The sequence below is a fragment of the Eretmochelys imbricata genome, chromosome 8, assembly GCF_965152235.1.
Source record: "Eretmochelys imbricata isolate rEreImb1 chromosome 8, rEreImb1.hap1, whole genome shotgun sequence".
Taxonomy (NCBI): Eukaryota; Metazoa; Chordata; order Testudines; family Cheloniidae; genus Eretmochelys; species Eretmochelys imbricata.
In genome coordinates, this window is record NC_135579.1 from 56612123 (window position 1) to 56639833 (window position 27711).

At 39.4% G+C, this 27711-nt stretch overlaps 1 protein-coding gene across 1 annotated transcript in view; it reads left to right on the plus strand.

Annotated features, from left to right (window-relative positions):
* Positions 1-27711, plus strand: part of HMCN1 (hemicentin 1) — a 323326-nt gene that overhangs the window by 248039 nt on the left and 47576 nt on the right. Inside the window, exons 55-76 of the mRNA XM_077823933.1 lie at positions 40-153; positions 1001-1182; positions 1561-1657; positions 4380-4541; positions 6528-6641; positions 6775-6977; positions 7250-7331; positions 7434-7565; positions 7851-8000; positions 8936-9095; positions 10239-10363; positions 11485-11668; positions 11861-11958; positions 12446-12724; positions 13389-13585; positions 16289-16370; positions 18874-19010; positions 23192-23333; positions 24409-24553; positions 25048-25175; positions 25747-25903; positions 27393-27514. Of these exons, the coding sequence (XP_077680059.1) occupies positions 40-153; positions 1001-1182; positions 1561-1657; positions 4380-4541; positions 6528-6641; positions 6775-6977; positions 7250-7331; positions 7434-7565; positions 7851-8000; positions 8936-9095; positions 10239-10363; positions 11485-11668; positions 11861-11958; positions 12446-12724; positions 13389-13585; positions 16289-16370; positions 18874-19010; positions 23192-23333; positions 24409-24553; positions 25048-25175; positions 25747-25903; positions 27393-27514 (3192 nt within the window). The remainder of the gene's footprint in view (positions 1-39; positions 154-1000; positions 1183-1560; positions 1658-4379; positions 4542-6527; positions 6642-6774; positions 6978-7249; positions 7332-7433; positions 7566-7850; positions 8001-8935; positions 9096-10238; positions 10364-11484; positions 11669-11860; positions 11959-12445; positions 12725-13388; positions 13586-16288; positions 16371-18873; positions 19011-23191; positions 23334-24408; positions 24554-25047; positions 25176-25746; positions 25904-27392; positions 27515-27711) is intronic.

Here is a 27711-nt window from a genome sequence, read left to right on the forward strand (position 1 = left end):
TGATTTTAGATTTAAATTTTGAATGTGTTTTTCCTCCAGGAGGTAGAGTGTTACAGATTCCACGGGCTCAGGCAGAAGATGCTGGGAGATATACATGTGTGGCTGTAAATGACGCTGGAGAAGATTCCATTCAATATGATGTCCAAGTGCTCTGTGAGCTAATGTTGCATTATTTTCTATTTTTAAAAATTCCAAATTCACTTTTTATTGCAAAAGACCCTAAAGGAAAAGTCCTGCCAAAATTAATAGAGAATGATTGCATTATATAGAATAGCTCAGTAAGATCATATAAAAGGTAATAAAAATATATATCTCTGCTATAGAATTCTGTATAATTGGCATTTAGTTCTATAGATTTTTAGATCATTTCTATATAATTGTATTGGAGTTACTCCTAACAGTCTGTAGGACTGTTCCATAAGTTGGGTTGGATGGCTTCAAAGTCTAAGTCTTGTATGATCCAGTCAGAGACATACTCTGTAGCCCATGAAAGCTTATGCTCTAATAAATTTGTTAGTCTCTAAGGTGCCACAAGTACTCCTGTTCTTTTTTTAGGAAATCTTTGTGCTTCTTGCCTTGGCTTTGAGTGTACTCAGTTTTTTTCCAACTCCAAAACTGCTAAAACCAGTGATTCATTAATAGGATGAGGGGAATGACTGGGAAATCCTCCTTTGTCCTGGCTCTAAAAACTCAACTTCACAACAGGAAAATTAATTTTCCCCTCTTCTCCATTCTGAACCAGATCCCTGGCTGGTGTAAATAGCCATAGCTCCATTGCAGTCCCTGGAGCTATGCTGCTTTATGCCAGCTGAGGATCTGGTGCTGTATTTTATCTTGGGATTTTATTATTGTTCCCTAATTAACTGTGAAGTTCTCTTTACCTTAACCTGCAAATGCAAGATCTATATGTGGCTCTATTCCTCTGGCAATTTCACAAAGAAATCACTGCTTATATGGTATTATATAGCAATCTCCTTGTTCCGCTTTGCATGCTATGTAGTGCCACCATCCATTAACGGCGCTGATGAGCCTGAAGAGGTCACTGTGCTTGTGAACAAGACCACAGTGATGGAATGTGTGGCGACTGGCAGCCCTGCTCCAAGCATAACTTGGCAAAAGGATGGCCAGCTCCTAGCAGAAGACGACCACCACAAGTCTTTATCTGGTGGAAGGATGTTACAGGTAAAAGTGGAAGGTGTTGGTAGAACAGTTAAAAAGATAGGCCTGATTCTCAGCTCTATCCTTTACACAGGCATTAAAATGGTGAAATGCTGTGGAGAATTAGGCCTTTATTTTTAAATCATTTAAGAGGATTTCATTAAATTACAACAAAATTAGAAATAAATGTGAAAGATGCCGACAGTCCTGGCGATTGAAACACGCAGGTTGGCAGAGCAGGTACTGTGTGGGTAGCAGGAGTGCATACTGCCCTAGGCTAACCTATTCATGACACTGGTTATTGTTATCCCTATAATACTAATACATCAGCAATACATAACTTGCAGTTTTAATTGTAAATGACCTCGTATTCGTTCTACTGAAGCCTGTTTTCTCTTTTAGATCCTAAATTCCCAAATAACAGATACCGGCAGGTATGTCTGTGTTGTGGAGAACATAGCCGGAAGTGCCAAAAAGTATTTTAACCTTAATGTTCATGGTAAGATTACTAATTCCTAAGATGCTGATTGTTCCCTTTTCAAATAAAGGAAATTTAATGCTGCGTTACTGCTCATGTGGCTTATATTTCAATTGCAAGTAAACAGTCTGCAGATTCTGTATTAGTTTAAACTCACTAATTTCAGCAAGGTACTTATTAAGCACATGCCTTACTTCCAGCATTTAGGTAGTGCCCTTAAGGTCAATGAGACCATGTGCGTAATGGTAAGAGCATATGTAAGTACCGTGCTGAATGGAGAATTTAGTATTGCTGATACTCTGTGGCGCCAGCTCACTGCTACCATATATATTTCTATATAGGTGAAATTCACTCCTCTGCAGAGGACTTGCACAATGTCTCTGCAATATTAAATCCCACTTAAGCCCTCAAATAAAGCTTCTGGAGTGATGCACTAGGCCAAGAGTGGGACCACTGTACTGAAGCCAATTGCACCAATATAAAAATCTTTATTGTCTTATGTGAAAGGCAATGTCTTTTTATTGACTGTCACATTTGAATTAAAGGGATTTGTTTATTTGCAAGGATATAGGGTAATAACATGTTTTGTGATTCTTTTATTAAATAACATTTTTCAAGAAAATTAATTTTGAAAATTAACATTTTAATTAAACGAAAAATAATGTTTAAAAATAATCGGGAATAGAAACTTACTTTTCTTCTCTTAAACTCCCCCCCAGAAAATTCCGAGGACAAATATTCTGCTGAAATAGAGTTACAATATTCATAACTCCATTTAAAATAACATTAGCATGATATTGTTGGAATAAAATAAAGTTGGAAAGATGGGATTTTCAGACTGACGAGTATAAAACAAATGTAAGTGCAGTCAGGAAATTAGAACATTTTCTATTTTAAAAAACTAAAAGCTGCAAAAAGGACATATTCAGTTAAGATTTCAGCACTAACTTTGACTCTACCCCTTTACTTCTGACCAATGTCCACTCCTCCTTCTAACTTTCAGCTGTGGGCTAAAGACCTGCCTTATACACTATATCATAGAAAACTTCATACTGGGTTATGACCTTGTACACCTACCAAGTAGACACTGGAGACTACATCCACATTTTCCATCATGGTATGGTTCAGAGATCTCAGCATATAACATAACCTTCTGCATATGATCCACACACAACCCCTTATCCGTTCGATAACCCACTTTGTTCAACACATCAGATAAGATGTATCAACTTTATCCATGTCTTCCCTGAATACAATCACAGACCCTAGTAATCTATATGCCTTCACAAGATCAGCCCATTATTCTCCTGTAAAGGGTATGGGAATTTCAGTTTTACAAAAAAAAAGCCTATTTTAATCTAATCCATATATGTTGCATAAATTTCTTTCATGTGGCAATTAGTGGGTTTCTTCCATTTCAAGGCACAGTTAAGGACGTGATTCAAAGGTAGCTGAAGTCAATGGCAGACTTTCCATTGGGATCACGTCCCAAGACGGCTGTTGGAACTTTAACAGAGTATTTCTGGACTTTCTGAGTCCAGGTTTTGTTTTTAAACTACAATGTTCTTTTGCTATCCTGATTTTCAAACATTTGTTTGTAAACCTGATCTCTGAACTTCAAGACTTTCAAATATCTGTGGATAATGACAATGTACACATGGTGTACATGCAATTCTCCACTTACACTAGTGGTAGAATTTTATACTCACGTTGGACAAATGTATTGACCACACAGGACCCACATATTTAAATTTTAAAACTATAAGCCAGATTCACTAGTTGACTCTGGTTGCTGTATGCCTCTTCCGTGTCACAAAACAGCCATAAACCTGACTTAATAACCACTGCTTTGTGTCACTGAAATGACACAAAACATCTGGAGAGTAACTGGCGGATATGACCCAGAACATTTGATCACATCCTTTTGCCGTGTTCTAAGATCAAGAATCTGTGTTCCCTGCAATGGCTATACCACCCAAAAGAAAGCCAGTAACTCTCTCCTGCATTTCTTTCAGAGTTGTTGGTATCAGCTCTGCAGAAGAAACATGGAATCCTGAATTCAGATCTCAATGAGAGGAATATATTTACAAATATTTTGTTTTAAAGTGCAAATGCAGAGTACGACCAAATTTTGAACTATTTTGTCTTTAAATTAATTTGTGATTGGGAAGGCCCCCCCCCCACACACACACATAGCAGTATTTTAAACTGCACAGCTGACCAGTTATAAATCAGACCTGTCTGGACATGAAAGGAGGGAAAAAACCCTATTCTGAAGGAATCTTTTTGGGGTTTCTCAGTAATGAAAAAGAAAATATTGCAGAAAGAACAGGAATAAAAATACAAAATCAGCAAAAAGATGTATAGTCCTCCTGTTCACCCTGACAAGGTAAACTCCAACTTAGTCAGCTTTATATTACAGAGCAAATGTCCTGAGAAATGATTTGCTTTAAAATTCCTGAATCTGGAATTACTCACTTCCCATACAGGGAACAAACTGTGGGTACATTGATAAGGCTTTAGTGAATTGTAGAAAAGGGGATGAGAGCAGGATTGGCTTTAATCACAGTATTTCCAGATACTTGCAGAAAGCTGAGGATCAGTGCATGGGATGTGAGAGATGTTTTTAACTCAGCCATTTGACAGCACTCAGCAACTCAGCTTTGTTTTAGTATTTGAGGGTCTTTGGGAGGATTGTTTGCTGACACTGCGGTATGTTCTATTACTGTATTTCTTTCTGCAGTTCCTCCGAGTGTTGTTGGTACTAATTTTGAGAATTTGACTGTGGTGGTGAATAATTTTATCTCCTTGACCTGCGAGGTCACTGGCTTCCCACCTCCCGATCTCAGCTGGCTCAAGAATGGAAAACCTATCAGCTTGAATACTAACGCTCTCATTGTGCCTGGTGAGGAATAGCTGCTGTTTCTGTAAATTCTGGGGTCTCATCCTTTCCTTTTCTGTAGATAAATATGACAGCAAAATGTATGGAGCCAAACTTACTCCGGGTGTAGCTCCATTAAGTGGAGTTATACAAGTAATAAATCTGGCCTCCTACAGTTAAAATATTTTAGAATCTCTCTCTTTTGATTTTGAATGGGGTCACTATTAAAAGAAACACTCAGACTGGAAGGATTGGAACAAACAACTGTTTGTGTTGGTGTGGATCAGACTGTTGGACAGCTCATATAGCACAGACTGTTTCAAAGGAATGATGATTGATTGAGGCAGTCACTTTGTCAACTAAGGATCCAATCCAAATCCCATTTGTCTACATGGCAAAAAAACAACCACCCTATCACTTACTTCAGTGGGAACTGGCCCCTCAACTCAACCCTTAAGAACCTTGGTAATTCCCAGGGGGAATTCATTATTTCCTAAGGGTTTCTAGGCCAAAGGTACTGCAGGGACCTTAGACAATAAGGGCTGGGAGCATCTATTTGGGAGTAAGTGGAGTAGGAATTGTCACAATTCCAGGGTAACTGCACCTGTATTCCCCCTCTGTGGTCCATCAAGGGCACCCGCTTTATGCTTCTGGCTCCCACTTGTAACCTCTCTTGGGAAGAGACCCATGTCTCACTCCCTCCTGACTGGGGAATTTAAGGATGCACAGCTCCTTGCCTTATGCTGTGATATCCCCAGCAAGCCAGACTGCTTAAAAGGACAGTACCTCTCTGAGGGCTATGACCAGTGTATTGCCTATAGCTATAAGTTACCAAACAACTTCTTTAAGCAAGCATGCTTTTTCTTAAAGTAAAAGCATTACAGAGAAAAATATTAAAACAATAAAATACCCTGCATGCATGCTAAAAAGCTTATGAGAGGTTACCCTCAACTTCAGCTTAGGGCTCTGATGGTTACACATTCATCTCTCTTTGATCTGGAACCCAAACTAAGCTTGGGCAGGTCAGCCATCTCTTTATACAGCTTGGGCCTTTGACCTTGATTTTCTGTAACTGGTAACCAGCAGACAATGACCCTTTCCTGAGGGTGTAGCTTCAAAAGATTGTGTTTTTGCATAACTGGAGTTGGGGAATTTTGCATTAACTTTTCCCTAGCCAAAAGTCCATACATGTCTGGCACATTTTCTGTATAGTCTTTTGAACTCCCAGGTCTCTCATCTGTCACATTTCCCCCCTCGAGAGTTTACATGCAATCCTGACCCACAATAATACATAAGCTTAATACAGTAAGGGTTTTCAAGGATATTATAGGAAGTTGCCCTATTTGTCACAGGAATCATGTCAGGAAACCACCCTGACCTACACCCAATCCTCCACTTTTGATGCTGAAAACTAGAGATCCTAATGGGACCCAATTCCCTGCTATGGGTTCCAATTTGACATGCTGGAGATGGATTGGCTGGGGTGGATGTTTGTAGGTGTATGGGAAATAACTGACATATAATTTACTTACTGGTAGCTGGGATGCAGGCCTGTGGCCTATGGGCAGATATCTGGACAAAACTAGTCCACAAACGGGGAAAGTCATGTTAGACCAGTAAAGGAAGGAAGGGCTTGTGGGGGAGCTAAGTGGAAAGGCCATGATTGTGTTAGGAGGGAGGAAGTAGCTGCGAAGGAAAAGAGGGTGAAGAAAAGTATTAATGGGCCAAATTCTCTAGTGAAAGCTCCATTGACTTCAGTGGTGTTTCACCCATTTACACCAGCCGAGAATTGCACCCAATAATTGTAATTCACTAAGGACATTTCTCTAAGTGTTAGGCAGCGCTAGTCAGCAAGAGCGGTGGTGCTTTTTAGAATCTTATGCTAATCTAGTGCCTAAATTGCAGTTCGTAGAAAACGTCATTGCAAAATTTCATTTGAGATTAATACAATAACTATAGAATAAATCTAGAAGTCATTTTAGCTAACTTTCTCTCTTTGGATCACTTTAGGTGGTCGGACTCTGCAAATTTCTCGAGCCAGACTCTCAGATGGTGGTGAATACATTTGTATAGCCAGAAACCAAGCTGGAGAAAGCAAGAAAAAGAGTTTCCTTACTGTTTATGGTTTGTTTTTCACTATCATATTAAATAATATTTATTACCACGAAATGAGGACATCTTCCATTTTTCCTTAGGTTGATTCCCCACCCCCCCCACAGAACAAGGAAGAAAATAATTCTTTTAACTTTTTCTCCAGTCCCCCCGAATATTAAAGACCACAGTGGAGCATCTCTTGTAGTGATGACTGTGAGAGTGGGAATCCCAGTGACCTTAGAGTGTGAGTCCAATGCAGTCCCACCACCTGTTATCACTTGGTACAAGAATGGACGCATGATCACAGAGTCTGCAAACATAAAGATGCTAGCAGATGGACAAATGCTACAAATCAAGAGTACTGAGGTATACTAAATTAGTTTAATGCACACCTTGTCACTATTGTTGACCAGTTATTTTTGCTCTTTATAGGTCTGACCAATGACCATTGAAGTCAGTGGGAGTCTTCCCATTAAATTCAATGAGCTTTGAATCAAGTTCTGATTACAAATGGCAGAGCCTTTTTAAAGTCTAACTATAGCAGAGCCCATGGCCACTAGTGAATTCTAGTGTTAAAAAGTCTACTGTTACCTTCAGGAAAATTGATCCAGTACATAAAAATTCTTTTTCCATTTTAGGTGTCTGACACTGGCCAGTATGTGTGTAAAGCCATAAACATTGCAGGGCGAGATGATAAAAATTTCCATCTTAATGTTTATGGTGAGCATATACCACGTTATCTAAAGTAGAATTGAACCAAAGTCAGTTTACTGAGGAATTTGGTGACTACGTTATTTATGCAGCTGCTGTTCTATTTAATAGTGCCACCAAGTATAGAAGGCCCTGAACAAGACTGGATCAATGAAACAATCAGTAACCCTGTCACCTTTGCATGTGATGCTACTGGAATTCCTCCACCAACACTAATATGGCTAAAGAATGGGAAGCATCTAGGTAATGTTTTTCCTTCCTGGTTTCACTCTCCTTCCCCTCCTCTCCCCCCCCCCCCGTTTTCTTTCCTATAATAGATCATAGTGTGTCTTTCCTGTGCTGTTTTGAGGGTCATATTGTCTTGTTTCTCCTCCCTCTTTCCCCATATTAATACCCCTTATATGAACTAGAGTGGGATGAAATCTTTTAAAATTTTTGATATGTTGATGAATTTTTTTCACAAAACGTGTTTGCTGTTTCTGACTAGTTCTAATACTAATCAACTCTTTCTTATCTGTGTGTTTTCAGAAAACTCTGACTCACTTGAAATACATATTTTGTCTGGAGGAAGCAAGCTGCAGATTGCTCGCTCTCAGCATTCAGATAGTGGAAACTACACTTGCATTGCCTCAAACGTAGAAGGAAAAGCGCAGAAGAGTTACATCCTTTCCATTCAAGGTACAGTATGTGTGTGCACTATACAGAATCATACTGGCTACTTACACTGGCATAAAACTGGTATTAAGTCCACTGAAGACAATGAAGATGATCTACCTATATAAAACTGGTATAACGGAGTGGAGAATCAGTCCCATTATTTCTATCAGGCAACTAATAGCAAAAAATAAGGATAACAAAACCTTGCTACAATGTCATTCAGAAATTGGTATGCAAAAGAATATTCTCTGCGTCTGATTATACTGCAGTTTGAAAATAATAGGTTTATTTGCTATATTGCATTGTGTTTTCATATGGTTGTTGCTGATCACAGCAACTGGCTCCATCACACTGGACACTAATGCTACACGAATCAAAATGTGAGTAGAACATTGTGGAGCCCGAAAGAATTTCAGGAGCAACGGTATGCTATGGCTCTTTTGCCAGGTGATGTTTGATGCCAAAAGGAGGTTATAAAGGAAAACTGTGACACATGATCTTTATGAAAAAAAAATCAGTGGAGTAACGGAATAACGGTTAGGACTGAGTAATGTGTCACTCCGTCACCAGGGATGCTAAGCATTTGAACATGTGCTTAACTTTCAGTGTGTGAGTAATCCTGTGAACTTCATTGGAGGTACTCACATGTTCAGAGTTAAGCATGTGCTTAAGTGTTTGCTGCATCAGGGTATCCAATAGATTTTATTTGCATTGCTATAATACATGCTAAAGGTAGCATTATCTATTATCAATCTGCTGAACATGAACAGGTTACTGTACACACTGGAAGGATTATGAAGTTGATTTTTCTAGTCACCTTTGTAAACATCCCAACAGGAGGAATATACACATACCCTGTTAATTTGATCTAATGGGAGAAACTCCATTGAAATAATGGAGTTGCTCCTGGTTTACCCCAGTTTAACTGGTTAGAATTTGACCCCCTCTTCCAAAAGTTCCTCCAAATATCGTTGGATCTGAAATGCCAAGTGAAGTCAGCGTCCTCCTTGGGGAAAGTATCCGGCTTGTCTGCAATGCCAAAGGAATTCCCAGACCTGCTATTCAGTGGCTTAAAGATGGAAACCCAGTTACCAGCAATGATTCACAAAGAATAAGGCAAGTAAAAATAAAACCCTGTGTTCTCTCAGTCTATAACCTCCTCAAGGCATAGGCAGAAGAATTATAAAACTATGAGCCCGAACAATCTTACTTTAGTAAGTGACATTGATCTTTTCTGTCCTTAATTTCTATAATTCTAAGATATTTTGTTAATTTTATGTAGATTTGTTGCTTATCTGTTTTGTTTTACATAATACATCTAGCTAACCAAATAGTGTTACAGATGTTGTTTACCCTCTCTTCTGCCTACTTCACTATACACAAGGTAGATCTAATACACACATGATTTGTGAGACACGTACCAGACCCTTAGGACAAGCTGTTTGGTGCTGATACAGTTCAGGGTATAGGGAGGCACAAATGTTGCTTGTAAGCCATCTTTATGTCTTTGCAATTGTGGGGATATCAGGTCCAATCCAGAGGCACAATTTAGAGTACCCCCAATGGCCTATACAACTAGATACACAAATCTGGGAAAGTGACATGATATCTTACTCAAAGTTTGTATTTTTATTTTTACATTTTATTTTTATTTTATTTTGATTTAGTTGGGGTTGGTCCTGCATTGAACAGGGGTTGGACTAGATGACCTCCTGAGAACTCTTCCAACCCTAATCTTCTATGATTCTATCTTTTAAATATTTCAGAGATTGGCACATAATATCCCTAAGGTTCTCATTTAAATAGTTGTTCCTATCAGATGAGGTTTGAGGTGGGAGCTGTATGTAAAAATACTCTGAGAATGATGGACACATTTTGACTGCAGTTAGGATGGAACTGAATCCAAATGGAAGATAAAACAGCTCAATCCTTAAACCAGAATTTTATGCAATAAGTTCATAAAAATAGATTTAAAAACAAATTTCTCTGGGAGCTAAAATTTTGAACAGAGTAATAGATTTATAACTGAAATTCCATGAATTTCAGAGTAGCAGCCGAATGCATCTGATGAAGTGAGCTGTAGCTCATGAAAGCTTAAGCTCAAATAAATTTCTTAGTCTGTAACGTGCCACAAGTACTGAATTTTCATAGAAAGCGTGTGGGGAAGTAACTTGATTGAAATGTACGCACTAGCTGTTCATTTACTTGTTCTTACAACCTGGCAAACAAACTCATTGTATTCTATGATCTTTTTTATAGAGTGACTCCAGATGGCAGCACCTTAAACATTTTCGGAGTGCTCACATCTGATATGGGAAAATACACTTGTGTGGCTACTAATCCTGCAGGAGAAGAAGATCGAATTTTCAACTTGAATGTATATGGTGAGTTTTTAAATGTGACAAACTGAAGTCTGACCTATTATCCTGACTTTGTTACCACTCACATGATAGGGCCAAGAAGTGACTGCCGATGTAATCTTATGTATCTATATTCATGTGTAGTTTATTGATGTAGATATCATAGTGTGTTCAACATAACATACTGCAGAGGACCAAAATGATTGAAACCATTGCTGAGTAATAAATTTTGGGATAAACAGAAATCAATTCTTATGGTATATTCCATAACAAAACAAATCCACCCAAAATGCCATTTTTTTTTTTTGTGGAGAAAGACACTGTATGGGCCTAATTGAACACTTCATTACTCCAGTTTTACACCATCTTAGTTCTGTTCATCTGAGTCAAATTATGCCCTCTTAAAATTAGAGTCATGCAGAAGTGAAACAGGTTTTAAATTTTGTTTTACTCGGGATTTAAATTAATACAAACAATAATCTGAAATAATTTTGTACCAGATCCTCCTGATTTAACGTCACAATTGAGGACAGTAAGACTAATCGTCCTCTGCCTAGCACAGTGTGTAGCCATTTACACCTGTAAAAATGGGTGTCAGGGCTACCAGTTGTGTGAGTGAACAGAGAATTCTGCTTTTGGGAGTATTTTACACTCATTTGGCACAGGAGTGAATGACTACCCCAGGAGCAGGACTGGGAAGAATCAGGCCCAACAGGACTATTTGTGTGGGTAGGGCCAATGGGTACAGTCCTTCATAATGAATAAAAACATCTTAGTGGGAAAATATGGCACCATGTACCTGTGGGGACAAATGTGATCAATCATAGTGAAGTCTGCAAGCAATTTCTGTTAATCTAATCAAGTAAACATTACTATGTGCACTTGATTTTTTAAAATGTAAATGTTTATGTAAGTTAGTTGTGACCCACAGTTACTAATATCAGAAGGTCTGTTGGCTGCCAAGTTTGGAGACGCTGTTCTTGCTGAATCCTGTGGGAATGTTTCATGTGAGATTCTTTTTTTGGTTAGAATAGCAATATCTGTAACATCTTGCAGTTCAGGATAAGGTGAGCTATGATTAGAACAGGAATAATTTTGAACAGCCAATTTGAACACCCCTCTTATTCACCTGTTATTTAATTTAGTTCCGCCAGCAATAGCTAATAATAAAGAGGAAGCAGAGAAGCTAACTGCCATACAGGATGCCTCCATAAACATTGAATGTACTGCTGTTGGCACCCCACCACCACAAATAAACTGGCTTAAGAATGGACTTCCTCTCTCTATCTCATCCCAGATTAGGTTGTTGTCAGCTGGACAGATTCTCAGGTGAGTTTTCAGTTATTTAAGGTATCTAAGCTAAATTCTGCCCTCAGTTAACCCTAATGCAACTGTGCTGAAATTGGTGTAGGCCAGGGTAGAATTTGGCCCTCTGCAATCATACTCTGTCATAGCCAAAGTGGAGCAATACATTCCATGTGGTAGCCGTCGGTAAGATAACTGCAGCTGTGTTCTTTTCAGAATTGTGAGAGCTCAGGTGTCCGATGTTGGTGTGTACACTTGTGTAGCATCTAACAGAGCTGGAGTGGACAATAAACACTATAATCTTCAAGTTTATGGTAAGTTTCTTTATGATATTAAGTGAAAGAAGTTGCATTATGTAGTTAATTTTCTAAGTATAACCGTAGAAGGGTAGAAATCTTCCCCTGATTGAAACTATCTGGATAATTGAGAACATTGAGATTTTGCCTCTCAGAGGACGAATTCTATTTATTTTCTTACCAATACAAGATTGAAGACTTTACTAAGTACATATTTGGCAGATGCTTTATATGGAAACTTTACATTTTGCTAACATTTTTGTAAGGTAAGAGGAGTTGAACTTTAAACCCTCTTTACTTTTTTAGCTCAGATAATGTGTTGTAGATTTTTCTTCATTGAATAAATGTGGTGCATTATTTCTACTTGAATTGTAACCCACACACACACACACTAACCACAAGTGTAAGAAACCTAGAAAATTTAATTGCTTAACAGGGCATTTATTTTATATTAAGAATTAGTGTTTGAGGGTATTCCATAATTATCATATCTTTTTCTCTGCAGTACCACCAAGCATGGACAAAGCAGGAGAAACAGAGGAACTGACTATAGTAAAAGGCAATCCAACTTCTATGATGTGCTTTACTGATGGCACCCCCATCCCCAATATGTTATGGCTTAAAAATGGACAATCGCTAAATCTTGGAACCCATCTTACTATAAGTAATCAAGGAATGGTCCTTCACATTTCAACGACGGAGACTGATGACACAGGCAGATTTACCTGTATAGCATCCAATGAAGCAGGGGAAGTCAGCAAGCACTTTACCCTGAAAGTGTTGGGTAAGTGTTAATTTTACATTCAGACAAGATGCAAAAGTATGCCTAAAATAGAGACAATCATTTAAAAGTCTTCAGAAATTTAGAACATTTTCAGGAAGTAGTGCTCATGAGATAGTAGGATTAAAGGGATGGAATTTACCTTTGAGTGGACATGGTGAAAATTTGTATGTTGGTATTTGAGATTTACAGGTAACAGCAACATGCTAAATATAAATCAGCATATTGATGTACACAATAATTTGCTTTAACTGGGTAACTTTGGTGTAACAGAAATTAAATTCAATGGGCTAGATAATCAGCTGGTGTAAACTGGCATAGCTTGATGAGGTTATACTGATTTACAGCAACTGAAGATCTAATACAAATTCTCTTGTACTGTATTGTGTATTCTACCCAAGGATCTGAAAACACTTTACACATACTAATTTAGTCTCACAACACCCATCTTACAGAGGAAAATATGATTATACTTCGCTTATGTTGCTAACCTGAGGCGAAGAGAACTCATGTGAGTTGATCTATGTCACACAGGGAGTTGGTGACTGAGAGGAATGAAATACATCAATCTGGAATCTACCACTCTAACCATTTGGTTGCCCATCATGTTTTATAAATCTGAATTTTTATGTTAGTCAAGAACATGAATTGTCTTTCCTTCCTGCAGAGCCCCCTCATATCAATGGATCTGATAAACCAGAAGAGATATCTGTGGTTGTTAACCACCTACTGGAGCTTTTTTGTATGTCTATTGGCATCCCAGCCCCCAAAATCACATGGATGAAGGATGGGCGCCCACTCCCACAGAATGACAATGTTCACGTCCTGAGAGGAGGAGAGGTCCTTCGAATAGCCAGTGCTCAGGTGACTGACACATGGAAATGAAGCTTGGCTTTGCAAACCCTGGACTGGCTTGCAGAGCTGGGCTGATCCCCAGTTTCATGGCACACTATGTCTGCAGTCTGATTTCAGGCAGGTTTGTGCTCAGTTGTGCCTCCACTGACACCACCAATGCTACCGTAGCTACGCTGCTATTTATCCTTGCACTAACTTGATGAGAGCGAGCATGAGTATGGCTACCCAGACAGGGAATTAACACCCCTCATTTGTAGACATAGCTGTAGTCTTTAAACTATAAGCCAGCATAATGCTAAGAGACGCTGTACCATCCCTCTATTGGTGTAAAGCCAAGGTCCTGACAACTTGCGGTGATTAATGAACCTGCAACACGGAGTAGGAGAGTTTTCCACGGAGTAGGAGAGTTAATCAGTTTGACTGGCCAAATGCTAAACTGGATAATGACCTTCTGCCTATGCAAAATTGCCCCTGCAGTTGCAGCTGGACAAGGTATTTTTCACTTTCTACCTCATCATTTTGAACCCTGACCCAGCTGCAGGTGCACTGATACCATAGTTAACACTGTGATTTGGCACTTCCCTCTTCTTGCCCCAGCTACTCTCGAATGCATTCCAGAATCCTTCGAGCTGCCTTCAGTGGAGCTTCCTGAGACAGCAGGGCAGACAGCACAGAGGACTCTGATGTGTATCGTCCCCTTCTGTCTTAATTTCTGTATCTACCCTGCTGCCTCTCTGTTTTTCTCCTCTTTTCCCTACCTTTTGGCTCTTCTGTCTATTTTTTTGTTTTTCTTCTATTGACTGTGATCCCTTCCCTATTGTTTTATACATGGATGGACCACAGAGGCAAGCTAACTGGGATTTACAACCATTTGTATAGGGACTAGGAAAGGAAGTGGTCTGGGAAATTAATAAAGACCATACAAGAAAAATTTCAAATCAACTCAGACAATTTAAACTGAGACTTAAAAAAAACCCTAGAAAACTAAAACCACATACCCTAATCCAGGGGTGGTCAGCCTGAGAAGGAGCCAGAATTTACCCATGTACATTGCCAAAGAGCCAATATGTCAGCAGGCCCCCATCAGCTCCTCCCTCCATCCCCCCCCCCCCAGCATCTCCCACCCACCAGCAGCCCTCCCCAAACCCCCTGACATAGGCATCGACTCCGTGGGTGCTCCAGGGCTGGAGCGGGTGCTCCGCACCCACCAGCAGCCAAGCTCCCCCTTCCTCGCCTCCTTCTCCCCCTGCACAAGCACGCCGCGTCCCCACTCCTCCCCCTCCCTCCCAGCGCTTTCCACCCCCCCCCCCCCGCCACCTAACAGCTCTTTGGCAGCGCTTTGGACTTTCCAGGAGGGAGGGGGAGGAGTGGGGACACAGAGCGCTCAGGGGAGGAGATGGAGAAGAGGCAGGGCAGGGACAGGGACTTGGGGGAAGGGGGTAGAATGGGGGCGGGGGGTGGGAAAAGGGAAAAGGCGGGGTGGGGCGGGGACTTTGGGGAAGGAGTGGAATGGGGATGGGGTGCAAGGGCGGGAAGAGGTGGTGCAGAGCTGGGGCCAGGGGCGGGGGTCGAGCACCCACCAGGCAGAGAGGAAGTTGGCCCCTATGCTTCCCGATCAGCTGATTCGTGACGTGCAGGAGGCTCTGGGGGAGCGGGGAGTGAGGGCGCGGCAGGCTCAGGGGAGAGGGCAGGAAGGGGTGGAATGGGGGCAGGGCCTGTGGCATAGCCAGGGATTGAGCAGTGAGCACCCCCCAGCGCACTGGAAAGTTGGCGCCTATAGCTCCAGCCCTGGAGTTAGCACCTATACAAGGAGCCGCATGTTAACTTCTGAAGAGCCGCATGTGGCTCCGGAGCCACAGATTGGCCACCCCTGTCCTAATCGCTCTGAAGACAGCTGGACTTCAACTTTTAGTTCATCATGGGAGGACTAATTTTTTGTTCTTGCTCATATGATAAACCCCTTATCTCCGCCCCAAGACTTTACACAGAGCGATTTATGAGGAGCAGAAGATATAAAGATGTTAGTAAATATTTGAGACCTCAAATAATTCTCAGGGGCAGAAGGATACATTTTACAAGACTACCTATGTAAAGGCCAGATTGTGAGAGGTAATTGCATTGCTGTGCAGGAGCAGAGAGAGGGGAGAGCCAAAAACCTTCTAGGCAGGCAAAGGGCCTCTTCATAATAGCAGTCTGTGCTCCCATGCTCTGGAAAGCATAGGCACTGTTAGTGCTACCTTCTCTCAGGGAGCAAGATGCCAAGAACAGTTTGGGGAGGAAGTGGAGTCCCATTTCCTCCCCTCCATCCCATCCCATACTGGCCCATTATATGGGCTGATGCATTCAGAGAACAATCTATTCCATCCTAATGGATTGTTCATTGCAGAGAGCCGGACCAGAAGAGAATGTATCTGCTCGAGGCACATTAGCCCTGGTGCTTTTTTCCTGGGATGCTGCAGATGCACACCACCTCTACAAAGGGTTTGACCTGATGGCCACAATCTACCCCAAATAAAACAGACAAGCTTTCAAATATTTCTGGTTGCTTACTCTCCCAGGAATCGCTAGTTTAATTTCTTCTGTTTCCCTTGTGTTTTTTAATCGATATCTACAATCAAAGCCAACTGCGAACATCACTACTTCTTTTGCTGTTTTAATTGAATTGGTCCCATATTCTGAAGTTTCTACTAAAGTTATCTGGGTGTCCTTTAGGTGGAAGACACAGGAAGATATACGTGTTTCGCATCTAGTCCTGCGGGAGATGACGATAAAGAATATCTAGTAAGAGTGCATGGTAAGCTTCATTTGGAAACAATTAAAGCATTCTTTAATACTATAAGCCTAATACTGCATTATCTACTACTTTTAAAAGCTAGAAAAAGTTATCAAATGAATAATGCCTGACAAAGAAAAAACTCTTTGAGTACCATTTTCAGTGATCTTATCTGGTTTTGGACTGCATCTGTCATCTCCTTTCTAGAACAGAAGATCCAAGGACTAGGTCCTAAGTAAGGACCTCTGTAACAAAGCAGATCTTTTTTAGAGGAAGTGGAGTTGTCAGTACCCTTTAAGGTGTTTTAGTTATTAGTCCTTCCCTTTTACAAATTAACTATACTTAAATTAAAAAAGGAAAAGGACAAACAAATGAAAGGAAACATTGATATTACAAATTTAGCAGATACATGTAATAGCATTAATACAATGTACTTAGACGTCTGTAAGGCATTTGACTTGGTACTACATAACATTTTGATTAGGAGACTAAAATGATACAAAATCAATTTAGAACATTAAATGGATTAAGAAATGGCTCATAAGTGCCAAAATGTGACTGTAAATGAAGAATCATTGAGTGGATGTGCTTCTAGTATGGTACTGCAGGGATCAGTTCTTCACCCTATACTATTTAACATTTTGAACAATGACCTGGAAGAAAAGAAGAAATCATCACTGATCAAGTTTGCAAAAGCAACAAAGATTAGGGAATAGTAAATAATGAAGAGGAGAGGTCACTGATACAGATTAAACTGGATGCTTGGTAAATTGGGTGCAAGCAAACAGGATGTGTTTCAGTACTGTGATATGTAGAGTCACACATCTAAGAACAAAGTATGCAGGCCATACTTACAGGATGGGAGACTCTATCTTGGAAAAAGACTTGGGGATCATGTTGGATAATCAGCTGAATATGAGCTCCCAGTGTGACACTTTGGCCAAAGGGCTAACTAAGGTGAATCTTCAGTCGAGTAAAAAGGTTATATTATGTCTCTTTTTTCCACCAGTGTGACCACTCCTGGAATATTATGTCCAGTTCTGATGTTCACACTTCAAGAAGTATTCTGGAAAAACTGAAGAGGCTTCAGAAAGAGCCATGAGAATGATTAGAGGATGAGAGAGTCTGTTTTATAGCGAAAGACTCCAGGAGTTCAATCTATTTAGCTTATCCAAAACAAGGTTAAGGGGTGAATTGATCCCAGAATATAAATACCTACATGTGGAACAAATATTTGATAATGGGCTCTTCAATCTAGCAAACAAAAGTATAACACAATCCAATGGCTGGATGTTGTAGCTAGGTAAATTCAGACTGGAAATTAGGAGTCAATTTTTAACGATGAGGATTATTAACCACTGACACAATTTGGTTGTGGTGGATTCTCCATCACTGGCAATTTCTAAATCACAATGGGATGTTTTTTCTAGAAGATATGCTCTAGGAATAATTTTGAGGAAGTTCTATGGCCCATGTTATACAGGAGGTCAAACTAGATGATCACAATGGTCCCTTCTGATCTTGAAATCTATAAATCTGTGTACTGAGGGCCAGGAAAACAGAAGTGACAATACACTCTCTCAGAAAGAGGATATTAAATCAAGTGCAGTTACTTAATGTTTGTATACAATGTAGCTATACAGAACATGACACAATTATGATGGAACATTGTAAAAAATAGCTATTTTAAAATAAAACACAAGCAATTATAATGGAAATCAGAGTAACAAAGAAAGTTAGAGGAATTGATGTCCGTCCTTTGGCCTTTTTCAATAAGACTGAGAAGGAATAAAAAGGACAGGATATATGTGTTTATGTGTGTGTTTATACACACACACACACATTTACAATATACATTTCATATTATATAAAAAAATAAAAGAAATGGCAGCTGAATCAGTATGTCAGCTCCTCTAGATCTAGAATAGACCTTAGATCTTGTCAATCTAGTCTCCGAAGAATAAGACAATGCAAAATAATTTCCTCTCTGCCCTAGGGAGAAAACTCAGTGTTATATGACTATATGGTAGCAGAAGTTCACAAAAGATGTCTCACAGATGAGTCAGCCTTCTGCTTCTTGCAGACTTGCACAATTCCTACATGAATTCTTCCTACAGTGAAGAAGTTTTATCAAATCAAGGTTTTGCTTATCCAGTGAATGACAAATCATATCTGAATCTGTTGATGAAGAGGGTTACAGAGCTTGAGGTATCCTGACTTCATCTGGCTAAGTGCTGGTTTCTTCACAGAGAATGGACTTTCAACTAATTTCTGTCAGTTAGTGGTTTGTGACCTGCATTTTTAGTAAGTGGATTATAGCTAGTCAAATGAGGGTGATATATTTTGCAGATAAAAGTCAGACCTGATATTGGCAATGAAAAGCAAAAGCAATTAATTGTACTGCTGCTCTGCTGGTATATCACAAAACTTTGTTTGAAAATTACACACTGGGATTCTGTCCATAGAAATATTTTAATTATAGTTCATCTTTGTCATGCTTTTCTTATTCTTTTTTTTTAAACAGTTCCCCCTAACATTGCTGGCACCAGTGGGCATCAGGATCTCACTGTGCTGCAGAACAGACAAGTTATATTGGAGTGCAAGTCAGATGCAGTGCCACCTCCTACGATCACATGGCTTAAAGATGGAGACCTTTTACAGGTGCATTTGCTATGTTATTTTCACAAATCTGTTGCATCTTTGCACAAAGGGCTTGAACTTAAATTTCTGATTCTACTCACTTGCACGTTCAGCACAGTTGAGTTGTGGTCCCTTGAGGTCAAGAGAAGGTTGTTGAGTAGCCCTGGTCCAAATACAACTTGACTTAAACAAGTACATGAAGACAGTGACCACATGAACTGGCCATCCCGCTGTTATTTGTTCTCTTTTCCTTTAGGGGGATCCCTTGCTCCTCCTGGATCCTTTGAGCAATCCTAGAAGCCTTCGGTATACTCCTGAATGGCTTCGCAGGAAAGGTAGCTGAGAAAGACTACACTATACATTTAACTTTGGGTATATTATGAATCCTCATATTCTAGTAACATTTAGAAAGGAAATAAATTTCTTTAAATTGAAGAGAAATAACCAAATAAGTAGCTTACTTTAATCTCTGCTAATCACCACAATTTTGCCCCAAATACACCTATTGACTCAGAATTTAATGCAATGGCAGTGAGGCATCACATCCTTATTGGTTCAGTCAAAGGAGCAAGAAGAGAGTTGTTCAACTGGAGACTTTTCTATTGCTCATCATCCATTGTAGGGCCACCTAGATTTTCAATCACATAGCCCTTTCCCAGTGGACTACTTGGCCTTGTCTAATGTCATGTTGGGTTTCCTGGAGACTGTGCTGAGCAACCTCAGGTTTTTACTTTATATTGGCCCTTTAATTGTTGAGAAAGAAAAAGGTAAATCCAGGTGAACCATTAGTTTGTTATTCGTGTCTCCCTTAACTTTGGTCCCTTTCCAGACTTCATCCATGACCTCTTGGTTCACTGTGATCCATCTAGGATGATCACAGACATTCTTTGTCTGTGTATGTCTCAAGTGTCAGCCCCCCTTCCTCCAATGACAGTGGATGATACTTCTACATTAAATTTGAGTTAGGTCAAAGAACTTGGGCCAGGTAGCCATGTCAGTACTGACCTGAGTGTTTTAACTGGCAAAGACATGACTGCACCAAAAAAGGTTCCAGTACAAATAAGCTGATGCCAGTTCCAGCTTCACTTGTCCAGTTCCAATAAAAGGAAGAAATGTTTGGAACTAGAGACTGCTCATGGGATTCACAGAGTGTTCCAACTGTCCTCTGTGTGTGAAAGAAAGTTTCTTTTATTATCTTTAGAGATAAATAAATTATATCCATAAGACTCCTATCTAATATAAATTTAAAGAACAAAATAATATTGGATACTAAATGAGTACTGGATTATGCCTTTGAGGGATAATCTAGTGACAGGAAGGGCACCACTTCAACAGTAGCTCCTGCAGTCACTATATCTGAGATAAGCACAATTCCTTTGGATGCTATTCCTTTGTGGTATGTGGTTGACCACTTAGGTCACCTGGTATTATTTCTACTTCTTACCTGGATGACAAGCTTTTATAAACGGGAGGCTGGAAAGAGACTGGAAGAAGGCAACATGAATGCTTCTGACGTGTACCTTCCTGGAAAACATTTGCAAAAGTATTTGAGGCTTTTGTTTTCCGTCAACATTTTTATGTTTAAAAGAAAAGAAAAGAAAAAAAATCACTCATACAAGTGTTTGCAGAAAACAAAAGTTAAGACGTTTTGTGAATAGTGTTGAAAGATAATCAGTTATTCACATGAACATTTGGGAATTATTTTTTAAGTATTAACCAGCCCTACTATGAGCCCTGGAATTGAGCCCTTCAAGTTAGGGTTGAGGCATATTAGTTTGGCAGGATGGTGATGCTTTGACTACCCTGTGCATATTTTGTGGGTCAATAGAGGACTTCAGTCTGCAGAGCTATTTAGAACATCTCACTGCACTACATTCACACCATTCTAATAAAAGAACCATGCAGTCCACAAACCTGTGTAAAAAGTTTTACAAACCTGTTTAAAAAAATTGCCATGTGAAGTGCAACTACGAGATTTGGGTTTCCTTTATCCCCCGCTACTCTTTCCATTGTTGAGTATAGCTATGTCAGCATAGCTCTCCCATATTTCTGGGGCACAGTTATCTTTTTCTTTTTTTGATCTTGGAAGTCTGACTGGAGACAGATCACTTTTGCCTAATAAGGAAAAATGAGATGTTCAAGTTGTGTACATAATTAGCCAAATTCTTTCCTGACCTCAAGAGAGAAATGTAATCCACTAATATTTAAGAAACAGAGGGAGGTACACCCAGGAGTGGAAAGAGTAATCCTGCTTTACCTTGGGAAAAGTGGACAGTTTCACAATGAGGAGAGGGAAGTTTTTGGAAAATACCAATTTTTGGATGGTAGTACTTCAGGATTATTTTAACTGAAAATCATCGTTTTTAGTTACACCATCTTATGAGCTTTTAAATGAAACTTCCTTCCTTCCCTACTAGTTTTGTCTTCTTCCATTGGGCAATCTTCAATCTTCTCTTCTGTTCTGTCTCTAACAGTCAAATCTTAAATCCTGTGTTTGTTTAATGGTATGTTTGTGCACCATTATCATCTTTGACAGCAGAACAAGAGGTGTATCTGACATTACTATACTTCTAGGAATGGTTTGATTGGGATACTTGGGTTCACAAGGAATGTAGGATCAGGCCCTAAGAGTATTAACTAATAGATACATTAGAGAGGCTTGTTTCAAAGCCCATTGAAGTCTGTGGGAGTCTTTCCATTGACTTAATTGGGCTTTGGATCAGGCCCTAAAAAACAAATGGATTTTGTTTTTTAAAGACAGGACCCAGTGGAGTTTTCATTATCACAAGGATTATAATTAAAGTACAGTTTGGGGACTAAACTATAATTTCTTGCCTTTGTTTTGTCATATATATGGGGTACTATATTTAAAACTACTTAGTAGCAATGACAGTGAATTAATTTCTCCCAGCTTCATTATATGCTTCTAAGGTCATAGCAATTGTGCTGAAATATGTAAGAGGAATAAATAAAAATATACAAAAAATACCAGTTATTACAAATATGAGGCGTTTTAAGTAGCATCTGCCCAAGGGCTTGGCAATGAGAAGTGGCTTATTTCACTTCTGGGGCCCCAGTGCTGCAATCTGTTCTGCATGGGTGGACCTCTGTGACTATGGGAGGACCGATTGACTTCAGCGGGGCTCTAAACTAGCCTGGAGTCTACCTGCAGAGAAGGAGTTGCAGAATAGGAGGCCTAAAGGTTCATAAACCATAAGAGAAGTTAAACAACACCAAATTTAGTATTAAAAGAACCCATCATGATTTTTAAGCCAGTCTCAGGATGGTGTGGGCCCTGCCTCATGGCTTTGAACACTTGGAGTTGGCAGTATTTTAGTACACCAGTACAAATCTTGTCCAGACTGGTAGTGACCAAAACCAATTCACATCTAATGGCTGTTTTGGCTCAATCTGTTCACACTCAGTGCAGTGCCAAACAGACAGGGATCCATACCACCTCTGGCATCCTTGCAGGTAGTCTCAGTGGAGAGGCTAATCTGTTGCATAATGGAAATGATTCCTTTAGGTCAAGGCTGTGGCACATTGAAAGAGCAGTGTGGGAAAGCTTTTATTTCTTCTATCAGTAATATGCCTGGGTGTGGATAAAGAATGCATTTCAGTTCGTGCCGTCAAACTGCCATCTTACATGAAAACCAAAAAACATTTATAATTAATTTGTTTTGGTCAGAAATTCTAATCCCCTATTCAGGCAAAATTCCTGAGTAATGAATTCATGATTGAGACTATAAATTGGCATCAATATTTTAAAACTCAACCAAATTTTCTAAGAAATGTAACAGAGCCTTATTTCTCGTTGCATGCAGTGTTGTTGTAGCTGTGTCAGTCCCAGGATATTAGAGAGACAAGGTGAGGCAATATCTTCTATTGGATCAACTTTTTGTTGGTGCGAGAGACAAGTTTCTGAGTTTACACACAGCTTTCTTCAGGTCTAGGAAACTGCTCCAAAGCTTGTCTCTCTCACCAACAGAAGTTGGCTCAATAAAAGATATTACCTTATCCACCTTGTCTCCCTTATTTATCCTTGTAACTTCACCAATACAAATGAAGTTAAGCCATCGATGAATTTGATCCATTATGTTCTTATGGCCACTCTATCATGACTCCTATTACTTTGCAACATGAATTTTCAGTACAACGGAAAACCATGATAAAATTAGTTCTACTTGTTGAACTTTCCTTAGGTGACTCCTCGAGTCCGCATCCTATCCAGTGGCCGGTATCTGCAGATCAATAATGCTGACCTAGGTGATACAGCAAGCTATACCTGTGTGGCAAGTAACATAGCAGGAAAAACTACCAGAGAGTTTGTGCTGACTGTAAATGGTAAAGAATATGGTTTAATTCTTAACTATTATAATCTTTGCACAGTATTTCCGAGAGTTGGAAAAGACGGAATATGTTTACTGGACTCCTCACAACCAGTAAGCATAAGTACAGTAATTTTGTTAATATATCAATCCAAAGAATACTTTAAAGAATGTTTTAAGATAGCCCAGGAAACTTTCATTCTGCCCCCATGTGCATTTGTGTTATAAAAGTCACATTAGAGCCCATATCCACAAAGGTATTCCACTGAAATCACTGGCAGTTAGGAGCCTAATGCCATTGTAGGTCTAGGATGAGGTGCTTGGCAGAGATGAGGCATTTGGTTTCTATTGAGCAGGGTGATGCCTGAATTGCTTCATAGCATATTTTTCTGGTTGATGCATGGAACAAAATGAATGAACAGCTCTGAAGAGAGGCTAAGCGTAGGACCTTCCTGGCCACATGTAAATTTTCCATTAAGATAGTTAATAAGGCCCAGGGTGGGTTTTTCTCTTATTAAGACAGGGCCATACTACTATAAGACGCTGCAATCTGCAAAGGAACAGATATTAATTTTGAGATACAGCTACTGGGGGAGGGTTAAACCCTAATTTCAATCTCTCATGCCAGGGTCAAAATCCTAGATTCAGTTCAAATGAATGGTTTGCGTGTAATAAAACATAGTCTGGGATAGATAGTCTTAATGTCGTACTTAATTTTCTCATTTTTAAAAGGTATCAAAGAATTTTAGAATTTTAGAAATGTGGGGCTGGAAGGGATCTCAAGAGGTCATCTTGTCCATTCCCCTGTGCTAAGACCATGCCATGTGCTAGTTCTAACAATTCCAGACCATTGGTAGGTGGCACAGAAATCTACTATCTTTTTAATTTGTAAAAGATAAGAAGTTTTTCTTTAAATTTTCCATTACAGCATACCAGCTTTCATGTATTATATCAAATTTAAAGAAGCTTGTTGGTACACTCATGGGGGCACAATTCCTTTGTCATAGCATACATTCCCATGGGTCTAATTTAAAACAGTTCAAAATAAAGCACTCTCTCTCTAATATCATGAGGAATTCTTTCTTATACAGTTGCTCCTACAATCAAAGGTGGTCCTCAGACAGTTGTTGTGAATATAAATAAGTCTGCTGTTCTGGAGTGTGTTGCAGAAGGAATACCAACCCCAAGAATTACATGGAGAAAGGATGGGGCTATTTTTGCTGGAAACAATGCCAGGTAGCATCTAACGGTCAGAATAACAATCTGTAGAAAATTTTTAACAATGTATTTGTAATAGAAGACTTGGAGTGAAATCTTTTGGGATTTTATTTGCATTAGTTTTACATTCACAAACTCAGTATTAATGTTAGTATTCATTCATTCAGTGTGTATTCATTCATCACCTGGATTTTCTCAGTTTAAATGAGTGATAATAAAAATCACCTCTTTCTTAACATACACAAAGCTGATGTATTTCCATTTGAAAGTCATTGTAGGAGTCCATTTTCATAATTACTGAGTAAGGGGTATATCAGATGTGCTGAAAGGCAGACTCAAGGCAGAACGAGTGTAGTATGTTCAAAAAGGAAAATTATATATGGCCAAATTAAGGTGCTACATGTTTTGCCTACCCTTGTGTCCCCTGTGTTCTTCTGTTTCTCTTTCCTCACAACACTTAGCCACAGTTCCTGCCATGAAAAATTAAATTAATGCCTATGACTTTGTTTTAGATATTCAGTGTTAGAGGATGGGTCCCTGTACATTCACACAGCACACGTTACCGACACTGGACGATATTTGTGTATGGCAACCAATGCAGCTGGTACTGAACGCAAGCGAATTGATCTACAGATCCAGGGTAAATATTTCTTTTTCAGATAAACACAAATGTTCTACAAAAACTGGATACATTGGATTCCTTGATTGTTTCTGAATCTTGAAATCTATCTTTATTAGTAATGGACTGGAACTGCAGAAAAGCAACTCTTGAGCCTGCTTTTCAAGTACTCAGGCATTGGGCTATTTGAATTTGAGACACTGGTTCAGGCCATTATAGAGAAAGGGGTCAATGAAAGTCAGATCCATGCACAGAATATAGATGTCCCCAAAATTCAGGATTATTCGCATCTGGAATTTTGTTTAAGGATTCTGTCTAGTTTTGTTTGTTTGTTTTTTGTAAGCCCTTAGAAATTCTGGGTGTTATGAACACTGCCTAAATATTTGTGAACAGAAAAAACAGTTGTTCTTTGTTAACTGGTGTGTGTACATCAACAGGATATAACAGAACTGAGAAACATTCCCTTCTGCATTTTTTTGGCAAATTTATAAATGTCAAATGATCCGTGCTACAGAAAAGGATAGTTTCAAATAGTTCAGCTTGAAAAAATATACATTCTCTTAAAATTACCTGGGCTTCATATATTCTTTAGTTCCTCCATCTATCGCTCCTGGACCCACCAATATTACAGTTATTGTAAATGTCCAAACCACCCTCCCCTGCGAGACCACTGGAATCCCCAGGCCAGCAATAAGTTGGAAGAAGAATGGGCATGTCCTTAATGTTGATCAGAATCATAATACATACAGGTGAGAAATGCTCTAATCTTTGTTGTGGGCTAAATTCATCTCTGGAGCAAATCTATTCAGAGATTGATTTGGCTTATTTTAATTTAATTTAAAACTTGCTTTTAAACCAATAGAAAAACTTCATTGCATAACTATTAGTATTACTGAACTGGTTTACTGATGAACTGGTTTAAATAAAACTTTACACATGTTTAGTAGTAAAGTTCTACTCTTTGCCTTGTATCTTAACAATGTGTGTCTATTTGCATTTGACTTCATGTTTTTCACTCACCTCTGAGATCCACTGAAGAGGTCAAAATAATGTAAGATATGCTCTTTTTGTGGTATTTCTGTTCCTGGTTGGTGGAAACACTGAGAAAACTGGAGAGAAACACTCATACATCCCATTTGTATATGGCTCCTGTAGACCCTGGAAACATTTAGATTTTGCCAGAGTGAGGTACTAACTTTTGCTAAGTGCAAACTATTGCTGCTCAGAACAGCAATAATTAGTTCTCAGTTTGCAGCTTTTTGGCCAGATGGGCCACTCCCACCATGATGCACAAGGAATGGCCAAGGGTGAGAAAAATTCCCAAGGATCCCCTGGAATGGTATAGGGTTTGCTCCCCGGCTGAAAGAGTGGTAGGTTCCTCCTTCAAACCCTGTGGATTTTATTAGTGTGGAACCCCAGTGTCTCAGATCTCTACCCTCCACTGAAGCCAGGCTGCAAGGGAATCTCTCTGGCCAGGGCTGACCTATGGGAAAGGTAATGGCTCCTTGGGATTGGTGGGGGAGACATTCTGCTTTTTATTGGCCCTGACAACACCAAACATTGGCTCCCCATAGTGGCCCAGATTCCACTCCCACAGAGAGCTCTTAATGGGATACTGGGAATGGGTTTGGGGGCCCAGAGTTGACTCCCATTCCATGCCAGAGCTGCGAGATCCACATGTAAAGAGCTCCAACTCTGTGTGTGTTCTTGTTTTTCTGTGTAGGTGGGAAATCTTTCCTGACCCTTATAGTGCTTAGCTTATGCTCTGAAATGTGAGAATTGACTAACTTCCATTAAATGTTTACAATTGCCATTTGCAAGTAATTAATGTTACCATTAATATTACTGTAGTGATGTTGTGGCTCTGTACCATTGTCTTCTATTGTGAAATCCCAGACTTGTTTTCATGTCTGTAATTATATAATCCTCTGTTGGCTTGTCTCACAGAGTTTTCTATAAACCTTAAACAATTCTACAGCTAACAGATTGCCTTTTAGTTCATATTTACAAGTCTGTGCTTTTAGAACAGAAGGTCCTGCGTTCAGTCAAATCTTTAGTCCATGCGGCTGCAGTATGAATATTGATCTTCAGTTGCATTATGGGATATAAAATAGTGCAGCCATTTTTAAAATCCAGCAACAATATTAAAATCTGACCTCCTTGTGGCAATGAATTCAATGGACTGACGACGTGCTGAGTGAAAAGATGTTTCAATATCTTTTAATTGCTCCGTTTCAGGCTTTTGTCTTCAGGTTCCCTAGTTATCATTTCTCCCACTGTGGATGACACTGCAGTCTATGCATGCACTGTGTCAAATGATGCAGGAGAGGATCAAAGAACAATTGATTTCACTGTACAAGGTAAAGCAGACATTGTGTATGCACATGTATTATGACAATAAAAATTTCATGGGACAATGCTTTCTTTAAATGAGAATTGTAATTTTGATGCTTATACTATTGAGCTTTTTACTCTTGTTAAGAAAGAGGACATCGCTATATGCAAACATCTATATGAAATGAGAATGGTCGATAATCCTAACACTGTTCTCCTTGCT